General features: G+C 38.4%; 1 protein-coding gene across 1 annotated transcript in view; it reads right to left on the bottom strand.

Annotated features, from left to right (window-relative positions):
* Positions 1–13,874, bottom strand: part of LOC115450635 (trichohyalin) — a 43,424-nt gene that overhangs the window by 22,115 nt on the left and 7,435 nt on the right. The window contains exons 2-5 of the mRNA XM_037447440.1: positions 12,898–13,845; positions 12,198–12,321; positions 11,651–11,741; positions 5,578–5,833 (exon numbers count right to left, since the gene is read on the bottom strand). Coding sequence (XP_037303337.1) covers positions 5,578–5,833; positions 11,651–11,741; positions 12,198–12,321; positions 12,898–13,845 — 1,419 coding nt within the window. The remainder of the gene's footprint in view (positions 1–5,577; positions 5,834–11,650; positions 11,742–12,197; positions 12,322–12,897; positions 13,846–13,874) is intronic.

Below are 13,874 nucleotides of genomic sequence, written 5' to 3'. Positions count from 1 at the left end.
GCCGAGTGTGTTCCGGCCCAGGATGTGATTAGTATATATTGTAGTGTTTTGTGCGACAACGTGTTAGCAATGAAAGGCGCAATACGAGACTGACTATTTATTAAAAAATTCACAACCACCCGCCGTTACAATGTATGAGATATACCATTCTTCCCTCTTTAGTACAAACATAATTATTGACAAATACAATGACCGTAGGGAAGCAGTACTAGTTACAATTAATGACAATAAAATTTGTCTCCTTATTTTTATACATACACTCATACTTACAATACTGTATTATTTGTATATTACATGATTCTACACTTATATTACATATAGCAGCTACGAATACTACTAACTAAGTAAACATTAACGACAAAATGACACTGAAGGTTATTTAATTCTTTAATTTTTTATTTTATTAATATAAGTTTACACAATTATTTTTTTTGTTATGATTCGAAACCATACCTTTTTACTGGCCTACGAATTCGTTTGAGCGGTATATTATTCGTCACCGCTCCCTCTACGACATTCTCATGAGTCGAAGATGGCGAGGAGTTTGCTAACTCAGCCGACTGCGACTCGGTCTCATGCTCCAAATCAGATGCATCATCCTCACCATCTGACTGTTGTGCCTCTTGTTGGTCACCGTTGCCGCAATCAACGGTTACAAGTGAACTAGACGATTCGCCATAGCCGTAGTCGGCGGAGTCTGAATCAGACTGCTCGTTGTTTCTACGTAACTGATCTACGTGTTTTTTCAAAAAACTATTATCGAATTTAATATAATAAGTTAAAGGACCAATACGATCATATATTTGCCCTTTTTCCCAAGTGAATTTATTATTTCTAAATAGTTTAAAATAAACCTTATCTCCTACATTAAATTCTCGTTCTTTGCCGTTTTTATATTTAATCTGATTCCTTTGCCTTTGTTTAATTAATTCCCTAGCACTCGGACGCAATAAATCGAAGGTAGTACGTACTTGTCTGCCTAATAATAATTCTACTGGAGATTTTCCCGTTACGCTGTGCGGTGTTGATCTATAAACAAACAAAAAGTATTCCAATGCTGTATCCAAGTTTTTATTTTCATATAATGCCTTTTTTAAAGCGTTTTTAGTAATTTTCACAGCGTTTTCAGCTGCCCCGTTACTGCTGGGTTTATACGGTGTAGTCGTAATATGTGAAATATTAAATTTAACCATAAAGTTTTTGAATTCTTTGCTATTAAACGAAGGTCCGTTATCTGAAACTACCTCGTATGGTAAGCCGAAATGACCAAATAGATGAAATAGTTTGGATATAGTTGATTTAGCCGAAGTATTTGGCACCTTATAAGTCTCGATCCATTTTGAATGCGCATCGATAATGACTAAGTAGTATATTGTATTTCCCGAAATGGTGAAAAAATCGACATGTAATCGATACCAGGGTTCCTGAGGCCAGGCCCAGGGGTGTAACGACGCGGCGCGGGGCGCGGCCCGCTGGCGCGCGCACACGTCGCACGCGCTGCACAAACGCTCAATGTCACCGTCGATACCTGGCCAATAAACATAACTCCGCGCTAAATTTTTACACTTCACGATACCTTGATGCGTATCATGTAATTGATTTAATATCACTTTCCGTAAAGTATTTGGTATAACCACCCTATGACCGTATAAAATACATCCCTGTTCTAAACTAAGAAACTGCTTAATTTTATAATAGTTTTTCAATTCTCCGTCTACACAATACTGCCAATTCGTTTTAATACAATTCATCAACTTTTGTAATATATTATCGCATGTTGTATGTTTACGTATTTCTTTAAAATCCAGCGGACTAATATTTTGAACAAAATTTATATATGAGTCAATTCTAGTGTACTCTTCCTTTTCCGGAACTGGCAAACGAGATAAACAGTCTGCTACGCAATTATGTTTCGACGTTATACATTTTACTTGGTAGTTATACGCACCTAATATGACCGCCCAACGCTGAAGCCGACTGGCAGCCATTAACGGGACACCTTTATTTTCATTAAAAATACAAGCCAACGGCTTACAATCGGTCACTAAAGTGAACTTCCGACCGTAAATGTAGTCATGGAATTTAGTGACACCAAATATAATCGCTAGACCTTCACGACAAATTTGTGCATAGTTTTGTTCAGCTACCGACAATGTTCGCGAGGCGTGCTGCACCGGCCTCTCTAGTCCGTCAGCAGAACGTTGCGACAGGACGGCGGCCACCCCGCGCGGGGACGCGTCGCACGTCACCGTAATAGGCAGCTGTGGATCAAAATGCGCCAAAATTGAATTACTCTTCATTGCATTTTTAACACATTTAAACGCATCCTCACACGATTGACTCCACGTAAATTTATTACCCTTCTTTAATAAGTCATAGAGGGGACTTAGCACGTGGCTTAAATTTCTCACAAACTTCCCATAATAATTTACTAGACCTAAAAACGCTTTTAGTTCTCTGATATTTGTAGGCACGGGTGTTTTAGTTAACGCGTCCACTTTTCTGCGATCCGTATGCAAACCGTTAGAGTCGATAACATGACCTAAATAAGAAATTGATTTTTGAAAAAATGTACATTTCTCAGGGGCCACTCGCAAACCGCTGTCGGATAGGATTTTAAATACCAATAATATTTTTTCCCATAATTTATCCCTGTTTACATCACAAATTGTTAAATCGTCAAGATAACACGTCACCCGCGGAATCCTAAATAGTTTGTCCATAATTCTTTGAAATTTATTTGGTGCGCATTTGATGCCAAATGGTAGGCGATTAAAACAATACATACCCTGATGTGTTACAATCGTACATAACTTTCTAGACGGGTTGTCTAAAACAAACTGTAAATATGCATTACTAAGATCAATTTTAGCGAAAATAACTCCACCTTCGAGAGCAGCAAAAATATCATCAATACGCGGAATTGGATATTTATCGTCCAATAACACTGGGTTCAAAGTAGTTTTAAAATCACCGCATAATCGTACCTGTCCATTCTTTTTTAGTACGGGCACAATGGGTGTCCCCCACTCGCTCCACTCCACGGGCGTGATGATATTTTCGCGTTGCAGCCGCTGTAGCTCCGCCTCGACGGCGGGCCGCAGCGCGTGAGGCACAGGTCGAGCACGCCGCCACACCGGCACACTACCCTCCGATACCGCCAGACTAATCTCACTTTTGTTAAATGTACCTATACCCGCTTTGAACACGTTAGGATAACGTTTCACTAATATATCCACGGCATCTTTGGAATTAGAGGGTGACTGTGATTCTATATTATTAATTTGTTTAAATGATGGAAATAGTACACCAAACGCGCGCATCCAATCACGTCCCAATAACGATGGGCTAAAATTATTATCAATAACTATGAGACATAAATTATTCTTCACAAGATTATTAATTTCTACACAACAAATTAGTTTACCTTTCGATTTCACCTTTTGCCCACTATACATTTTTAAATTTGATTTATACGGTTGCAATACATACTGATCGAAGCATTCCTTAAAAGTCTTATAAGATATAACACTGACTGCTGAGCCGGTATCACCTTCAAAAATTATCGGCACGCTATTCACTTTTACTTTGATGGTCCATCTTTTGTCCACTTCGTCATCACTTAGTTGATAAACGTTCAACACACCCCCGTCATCGGAGTCTGACGACGACCCCGATTCCGGCATATCACAAACACCGTGTACTGATTTTTGTTTCCGAAATCGACACACTTTAGCTATGTGACCCTTTTTTCCGCATACATAACACTCGCTGTGTATAAAAGAGCACTTGTCCTGCCGATGCCTCCCGTCACACCGGTGACATCGCTGCGCAGTGCCAGCAGCGCCGCTGGCTCCCCGGTTGATGTGTTGCATGCGGGCACGAGCGCGCGCCCGGCCCCCGGCGCCGGGGGAGCGCGGCACACCCACTGCATGCAACGGCTCGTCCGCACGAGCATGACCGGCCTCCGCTGCCGGTCCCGCGTCTCGTATCGCCGCTTCCAGCGACAATGCCAGCTCCATTGCCCGCGACAAAGTTAACTCGTCGTCTTTTTCCGTCATAATCCGTTGACGAATGCGTTCGTTTGAGATCCCATACACAAATTGATCTCGAAGGTTCTCTTTTAAACTCTCAGGCGTTGAAAATTTGCACGATTTGCTAAGTTTCTTTAGTTGTACTAAGTATTCATTAATTGATTGGCCGTCAACTTGTTTGCATGATCTAAAAAGCATTCTCTCCGCAATAATGGAACGCTTCGGCGACAGATGTTCTTCGACTAGCTTCTCAATTTTATCGATACTGACCTTTTCGGGTTTTTCGGGGTAACACAGGTCTATGATGAGGTCTAATGCTTCGGTTCCGACTATTGCAACGAGATATTTGGATTGGTCTGCTACTTTAATCTCGTGAATAGTAAACCACGTTTTCACTCGGGTCATGTAAGTCGACCACCGATCCACATGCACTTTAAACTCCTTCAGACTGCCGAAATCAGGTATTCCTCTCTCTCCCATGATGACTACTTGTAACCAATGATACTTAATACGCGATTAATGGGTTCCTCGTCGCCAAATAGTATATATTGTAGTGTTTTGTGCGACAACGTGTTAGCAATGAAAGGCGCAATACGAGACTGACTATTTATTAAAAAATTCACAACCACCCGCCGTTACAATGTATGAGATATACCAGTGATAGCGAGCCTATCGCCATATCGGGCACAAATTCCAGACTCCGGGCTGATATTGAGCAAAAAAACCCAAATAAAAATTTTAAAAGTTGTATAATATGAAAATTTAGGTAGATATTGTATCTTTGACTTTGCCGATGACAAACACCTCAGTCCGCCGTGACCACGAAGGCTGTAAAGCCTTCGAAACGTTGGGAGATAATTATAATATAAACAACCGCTATAATATCCGTAAAATAGTTTTATTTTGATGATCCCACTGGACCTGATGGTAAGAGGAGTGGAGTCTAATGTTGACTGATGAGAGATGGTTACTCCTCTGCAGTCAAATTATACTATTAGAACCGAATACACAGGCAGATTCGGAAGCGCGATACACTTACGTGTGCCACTATGGCGGGTTTTAACACCTTGTGTACGGTCGCTATCCGGGTGGATATAAAATATATCCTACCACCAGCAGCAAGACAATACCTGTACGGAGATTGGCCGAATTTGTCCAGCTCGTATTGTTGTCAAGAGCTACCAAGAAAAATATAATCAATGATATATTTTATTGCTTTGAAGGACGAGACGCTTGCCATTCGCCTGATGGTACGCGATACGAACATCATAAACAGCAGAAACATCAACACCTTGAATTACAAAGTATTGTTCGGTATTCCATGGCGCCCGCCATCCTGTGACATGAGATGTGAGGTCTTAATATGTTCTGTAATTACATTGGCTACAATGTCCTTCAAACCGGTACTCAATAGTGACTACACACTACTGCTTGCAGAAATAAACGTTGCGGTGGTACCTACCCAGGCGGACTCTCACATATATAACCTACCACTAGTGAAATCTACGATCATAATTTTAATATTACCTTTTTTTAATATTACCTTTATTTCCTCCTCTTCTCCCTCAATATATCCATAGTACCCGAACCTCGCGCGCGGCACCGGCCGCTTCGGCTTTTGCAAGAACGTAGTCCACCTCTTCTCTTCTTTCTTCTTCTTCATTTCTTCCATCGCTAACTCTTCGTTTAAGGCCCGAAGTACTTCGGAGTTTTCTAAAGACTTTACGAGTGGTTTCAAAGGCTGCACTTCGGGAACATCTTCTGGGCGATGCATGTGGGAAGACAGGACTCTGGAGAGGCTGTAAAATATTGTAAGTGTTAACTTTCAAGGGCTGAAGGTCATTTTTAGGGTAACGTATTACAAAAGGAACTTCAGTCTCCTTTAAAATTACAATGACGCAAATGTAAATAACCGTTAAATTGACTTTATAGTCCACAATTTTGAAGTGACAAACTAACGAATGCAACATCGACTTTCCGTAATTACACGAATTTTTTATTGTAATTTTAAAGGTAAGTTTTATAGGATCACTTTGTTATTCGTCTGTCTCTTAAGGTTCTTTTTTCTCAGGAGCGCGTAGAGGTATCAATTTGATATCAAATACTCGAGACTACATCCCCTTTCAGCTGTAAAAATATCAATTTTGTATGTCAACGCGATCAAAAGATGTGACCGTGTATGTCGCGTCTTCTGCAATTTTACAAAGGAATCAAACCCAAGATTTAACCTAGAATCATAAATTTTGTGATTATCTACTGTCCCTTTCAGATTAGAAAAAATCAAACTTGTAAAGCAACAAGAATAAAATATATGACCGTTTATATATCATATTTGCGATTTCACTAAGAAATCAAAATTTACAGGATACTTTGCGTTGATCTTAAATCATGAAATTGAACAAAGGCAATATAAAATACCAATTTGGGAACACATGTAATTTAATGTATTCTTGTGACACGCACCTTTGACCTTTCTAAAATTATATGTGCATTATTTGTGAACTCTCCTTTGCTTTAATGGCGAAGGAAAATATCGTGAGAAAACCTGCATACCTGAGAAGTTCTCTATAGGAATTTTGAGGGTGTGTAAAGTCTACCAAACCCACACTACAGCGTGGTGGACTAAGGCCTAATCCCTTTCAATAGAGGAGGCTCGTACAGCAGTGGGATTCTATATAATACAGGACTGATATTATTCTTATACTCAGCCGAGAACAAGCTTCTAAATGGCAATACACGCTCGGTTTATTAAATAGTTCAATACATTAAATGCCTACTTAAGATCCTACTGAAAGGAGAGTTTAATTTATTTATACGGCACTACGATACCCAATTGTCGTTCTAGTGTAATGATTTCTTATGTTTACGCAAATGTTAGACATTGAAATTAAACTAATTTTCGGACTTCTTATATCGGACAAACAAAAAGAAATATAGGGACCCGCGTAAAAGAACATATAGCTGACGTGAAACACCGACGCTCGACGAAGTCTGCAGTCACTGAACACTCTGAAGGAGGCGCCAATCATTATCTGCGACTAGACAAGCCACAAATCCTCGCCAAAGAACACCGATTCCTGCCCAGGATGATTCGCGAGGCTATTGAAATTAAAAAAACATCCTAATTTCAATAGGGAAGATGGTTGGAAGCTTGCACAAGCCTGGGATCCAGTTCTACATTTAATTAAATCGGAACCCAAAAGACCGGCTGCCAGACTTCAAGACACTGTGAGCTCATTCTGCGTAGATCGGACCAACAGCAAAAATTTAAAAAAAGTTGTATAATTGTAAAATGTGAGTAGATATTATAACTTTGACTTTACGGATGAACAACACTTCAGTCCCCCCCGTGACAATGAACGCTGCAAAATCTTCGAAACGTCGGGAGAAAAATAAAATACTAACAACGATAGAATCCGAAAATTAGTTTAATTTCAATGTCGTTCTAGTGGGTATTCTGAGTTAAATCTGCCTTTTGAAATCGGCTAGGAAAGATTCTGAGTTAAATTAGCCTTTTGAAATCGGCTAAGAAAACATCATATACAAAAGTGTATTTGCGTTGAACCTAGGGGTGGGGGCAGCCTTCTACCCCCCACCAGCCTACGCCCAAGGCTGCACTTTCAAGGGACGATCAATAATTGCACGCATGCACCGCGCAGTGAAGCTCAGCGAGTCTAGAAATTTCTATGTTGCTTTCCGCAACGAAATTTATAGTTATTTGCCTTTTTAGGTACGTAAATGTGTAAAAAAGGGCATTTTTCTAGATGTTATACAATTTTATGGAGGGTTAAAAGGCTAATTGACTTTTTAGTTACATATTTAAAATCTGCACTTTTTTCTATGTTTTTTTAACTTAGTTAAATTTTTTAGGAAAAACGTCCCTTAAGAAAATTAGCATTTCAATCGTAGATATATATTATACAGCATGTAAGGTTATTGGAGGGACATGTAAGGAGGTTATTCAGTTTTCACCTCTCAAATCAGTACTATTATATAGAAAATAAAAGTATTTAACGGATTCTTTCGCGGTTTTTACATTATTATTTTAGCTGTTGACGGTCCGATTAAAATTTTAAAAAGGTGTATATTTGTAAAATGTAGTTAGATATTGTAACTTTGACTTTACGGATGACCAACACCTCAGTCCCCCCCGTGACCATGAAGGCTGCAAAGTCTTCGAAACGTCGGGAGAAAATAGTAATATAAAAACCGCGAAAAAATCCGTTAAATACTTTTATTTTCAATTTCTAACATTCGCGTAAACATAAGAAGTCATTACTATTATACAGATCTGAAGAGTTTGTTTGAACGCGCTAATCTCAGAAACTACTGGTTCGATTTGAAAAATTCTTTTAGTGTCGGATATTTCATTTATCGAAGAATGCTTTGGGTTATATAACATCACGCTATGACTAATAGGAGCGGAGCATCAATCAAAAATGTTGCAAAAATAGGAAAAAAACATTCCTTTTGAAAGCTTCCATTGCGTGCGCTGCGTAAACAGTCAAAGTTATGTAACAACCATGTATAACGGAATTGTTACTCTTTAAAAAGTTCTAAAAAATATAATAATTATAAAACAAAGTCTCCCGCCGCATTTGCCTGTCTGAACACGATAAACTCAAAACTACACAAGTGATTTCCATGAAATTTGCTATGGAGATAGTTTAAATCCAGTTCTACATTTAATTTAATCGGAATCCAAAAGACCAGCTGCCAGACTTCAAGACACTGTGAGCTCATTCTGCGTAGATCGGACCACCAACAGCTAAAATTAGCAGCAGCATTAGCAGGGTACCCCCGGTGATAACTACGGCAGTTCCCAACAAAAAAAAAATTTTTAGTGCACGAGTTGCGGACGGATTAAAAAATTTATGAATACTTAATATAAAAAAAAAAATTATAGGTTTTTTGAACATCTGATATTATTAAAATAAGTATTCCTTATTAAATTGTTTATTGAAGAATAAATTGCGAATTAAAATGATGTGTACTTTAGGTGCAAATTAAAATGATGTGTACTTTACTATATCCACATTGTAGAAGAAAATACTAATAAAAATTAAACTATTTTTCGGATTTTATCGCGGTTTTTATATTTTAATTTTTTCCCCACGAAGTCCGCAGTCGCTGAACACTCTAAAGGAGGCTCAAATCATAATCTGCGACTAGACGCTACAAATCCTTACCAGAGAACATCCATGCCTGTCTAGGATGATTCGCGAGACTATTTAAATAATAAAAAAAAAACGAATTTTAATAGTGAATATGGTTGAAAGCTTGCACAAGGGATTCAGTTCTACATTTAATTAAATCGGAACCTAAAAGACCGGCTGTCAAGACTTCAAGACACTGTGAACTTATTGTGCGTAGATCGGACCACCAACAGCAAAAATTTAAAAAGTTGTATAATTGTAAAATGTAGGTAGATATTGTAACTTTGACTTTGCGGATGACCTACACCTCAGTCCCCCCCGTGACCAAGAAGGCTGTAGTCTTCGAAACGTCGGGAGAAAATTAAAATAATTAAAACCGCGATAAAATCCGAAAAATTGCTTAATTTTAAGTTATTGTTTTACGATACTCTCAACGAGTAATATCGGTAAGTAGTTTTTGCTAATGGAATATATTTTATATCCGCCCGGATAGCGACCGTACACAAGGTGTTAAAACCCGCCATAGTAGCCACGTGTGTCGCGTTACGGGATCAGCCTGTGCCTATTCGGTTCCAACAGATATAATTTTATCGACTGAAGGGTAATCATCTCTCTTCAATAGGGGACCGTCCTGTGTTTGATTTTGTACATTATTCTATATGTAATGGTTAATAATACGAAAAAGAAACCCTCGTGCGAAAACTGCATTAAAATTGGTTAAAAAATGAGCCAGTAATTCATATTTCAAGTATTACTATGTGCCAAAGTGGGCACGAAGTGGGGATATCGCTTCATCCCTTTCTTTCGCACGCGTCGTAATGCCCGATGACGTCACACGTGGGTATTGCGCCTCTTTTCTGTTACTCGTTCCTTATCCCTTCTACCGAAATTGAAAGACTTATAACTTGTTGATATTTTACCAGATTTAAATAATTCTTTCTGTGATAATTTATGTAACGTAAATATGTGATAATAACAAAGAACAAAAATGAGTCCGGTCTCCTATTGACATTTTATTGGACCCCACTCCTTACCATCAGGTGCAGTGGGGTCACATTCCCTTGACCGAAAAACAATTAATGAAAGATCCTGTATTTGACAAATCATGGCGTATAAAGGTACAGAACTTATTAAGAACAAACTATAACAAACTGCATGAATGAGTTGATTGCTTTTTGTTTTTTTTACACCCCTGTGCTGTCCATTCCGTTTTATACTTACCTAAAAAGTTTTAAGATAATATAGAGCATACATTGGGAAGATTGTCATACAAAAATTTTGCGCTGATGTGATGGTTACTTAATCTACCGAGAAATGCCAAATACCATTGGGATATATTCCTTTCTTTTTCATATCGTTTGCACGTTTTTAAATAGACGTTCAAAGCGCAAATAAGAGAACCTCTTCAGTAATCATTAAATAATTCACAAATACTCAATAAATGTAAAAATGATCTCTACTAACTATTTGTCGACAAAATTTTCTATAATGAACTAATTCATGTTTTTAAAATAAGTTTGATGGATATTATCTCGTTCGAAAAGTATTGTTTTTGAGACATACGGCGCGCGAATGCGTAAACGCTCTTAATATGATTTTGTATTAATATCTAAGGACGCTGACATTTTGCAACACGGATATTTCAAATAAACCGACTTATTACCAATTAGTAATAACTTTTGGAACACAAATTTGGTCCTGACGGTCTATAACTATACTGTTTAATGCTTTTGTCCTGGTTTTCACGAAGGTTTATTTAAAATGTCACTCTGCCGCCATCTTAGAATTGTCGAACGGTAACTTTTATCATTTTTTTTATCGACTAGTTATAGGATACCATATCGAATAGTAACAGTTGCTGGTAGCGTTTAAAAGCAACGTTTGTGTATAGCCTGACCAGGAAAATAAAAAACCTGTTGTAAAATATGGACTAATTTCTTGTAAAAAGTTCGATTTTTCCTGTTACTGTTTAATGTTTTTATGCTTATCAAAGACGTTTACAAATAGACGCGTCATAGACTAACAAAATTGCAGTTAAAAACAGCGCAGTATTTACTATAGTCACATACTTGTGCAACCCTAGCAGCTCGCATTGTCACGGCCCGTGTGGCCCCGAGTGAGCCCGAGTGCGCCCGAGTGGGCCCGAGCGTGTCCACTGCCCCGTCGCCATGACAGTCGAATAAAATGCATTTATTAGTTAAAAAATAAGTTAAATAGTGGAAACTTATTATTAATGTATGCAATGAAACGTTTATTTCATTCAAAATTGGAGTATAATTTGTACATCGTCTAAAAACACAAGAACGCATTTTATTTATAAAAATACAAAAGTTAGTAAGCCTAGCCGCGACAGTGGTTGAAAGTTGACTAAGTGAATGTCGGGCAATTACCTTGCTTTCGTCTTGCTAGTATTGAGCGTGGACAACGTATCTATGTAATAAAAACATCTTAGATGCTTACCCCATGACGTGAGCTTCTCTCAACATATCGGACTCTCCTGATGCTATTTCTGCAACCGTCTCGTGCGGCAGGCCGGGCTTTCCTAACGCTTCTGAAAATTTTATATAAAATTCATTATATACCATAACCACAGCCTTTGAATGCTAATATTATATTTACTGGTGGTAGGTCTCTCATATGTGAGAGTCCGCTTGAGTAGGCACCACCGCAATGTCTATTTCTACCGCCAAATAGCGGTGTTTAGTTACTGCTGTGTTCCGGTTTGACATTGTAGCCAGTATATAACTACCGGACATAATGAGACTTAACATCTCATGTCTCAGGATGGCGAGCGCAGTGGAAACTAAACAATACTTTGTAATTCAAGTTGATGGTGTTTCTACTGTTTGTCGGTCGTATCGCTTACCATCAGGCGAACGGCAAGCTCGTCTCGTCATTCAAAGCAATAAAATATGTATGTAGTTTAGAAATGAATCTTTAGAAATATGTTAGCATTTACTATCAAGCGAGTGGCTCCTTCATTTGTTAATAATGTAAGAAGTCTTACTTGCAACTTCTTCATCCACTACTGCGTCTTCCAGTCCGTCTACTATGCCTTGGATGGTGCCCAAAGGCTCGCCAGTGTCCGTTACATACATTTTAGAGTCCCTTCCGTCGGTTGATTCTGGTTCCTGTTGAATAATACAGGGTCATTTTGACATTGTATAAATGAAACCATACTCATCATTATAATATCAGCCCTGTATTATATACTTGCCCACTGCTGAGCACGGGCCTCCTCTACTACGGAGGGGGATTAGGCCTTAGTCCACCACGCTGACCTAGTGAGGATTGGTAGACTTCACACACCTTCGAAATTCCTACAGAGAACTTCTCAGATGTGTAGGTTTCCTCACGATGTTTTCCTTCACCGTTAAAGCAAACGATAAATTCACAAAGAATACACACATGATTTTTTAGAAAAGTCAGAGGTGTGTGCCCTTGGAATTTGAACCTGCGGACATTCGTCTTGGCAGTCCGTTCGACACCCAACTAGATTATCGCCGGTCGTATCGCTTACGATCAGGCGAACGGCAAGTTCGTCTCCTCATTCAAAGCAATAAAAAAAACAGCCACACGAAGTCTACTGGTGAATATACACCTCCGCTAAAAAAATTCTAAGCGAACCCGTCACATGCGGCCTGCATATTGGAAAATACATAAATGCACTTCTTACAAATATTATTTAAAGATAAAACTATATTTACCAGTACTGGCGGCACCGGTGTACTCCTTTGGGACCTTACAGCTTCAGGGTCGAACTTCACTGGCTTAATCAGTTTCAGATAATCAACATCCTCTTCCTTCCCTATTTTCTTGGCGAATTCAGTTTTAGTTATTTCTACAGATTCAGATCTTTTTTCGCTTTCTTTCTTCTCTGTCGTTTCTGTCTTTACTTCTTTTTCTGCTGGTGTTTCCTTTTCAGCTTTTTCTGTTTCAACTTTAACCGATTCTTCTTCTACCTTTTCTGCAAGTTTTTCCACTTCTTTAGCAATCGCTTCTAATTCTCTATCCCCTTCATCTTTTTCGCCTTTCTCTACTGTAGTTTCAATTTCAACAGATTCTTTTATTTCAGTTTTGATTTCTTTAGTTTCAGTCATTTTGATAGTGACGATGTCTTCCGGTTTGGTGTCGGAAATTACTTCCTTAGATTCTATAACTTCTTTAATTTCCTCTTCTTTGAGTTCAGTTATTTCTACAGACCCTGAATCTTTAGGTTTTTCTTCTTCAACATCTTCATTTTGTTCCTGAACTATACCCATATTCTCTTCATTAACACCATTTTTAACGACTGTTTCACTCTCCTTCGCCGCGTCTCCATTCAACATATTAAGTTCCTCTGTCGTATCAACTTTATCAACTGACTCGTCCTCTTCCGCTACTTCTCCATTTTGTTTTACCCTTTCTCCGTTAATTTTAACTTCTTCTCCATTCTCTATGATTTCTTTTGATTCGACTTTAACTTCTCTTACATCTCCATTTTCTATTATGGTCGTTTTTTGTTCCACAGTCGTCTTTTTTATATGAGTTTCTTCTGTTACATGTTTTTTCGGTTCAATGCCCATTTCCTCTTTGTACTCTTCTATGTTTTTGATAGTTTCGTCTATCGCTGATGCTAAGAGGGAAGATTTTCTTTTCATTTCTCGTATCTCCTCCTAGACAGAAAATTTTATTTATTTTTCGA

Source organism: Manduca sexta, chromosome 1 (genome assembly GCF_014839805.1).
Source record: "Manduca sexta isolate Smith_Timp_Sample1 chromosome 1, JHU_Msex_v1.0, whole genome shotgun sequence".
Classification (NCBI taxonomy): Eukaryota; Metazoa; Arthropoda; class Insecta; order Lepidoptera; family Sphingidae; genus Manduca; species Manduca sexta.
The sequence above is the reverse complement of the archived record's forward strand: the minus strand, read 5'-3'. Positions and strand labels throughout refer to the sequence as shown.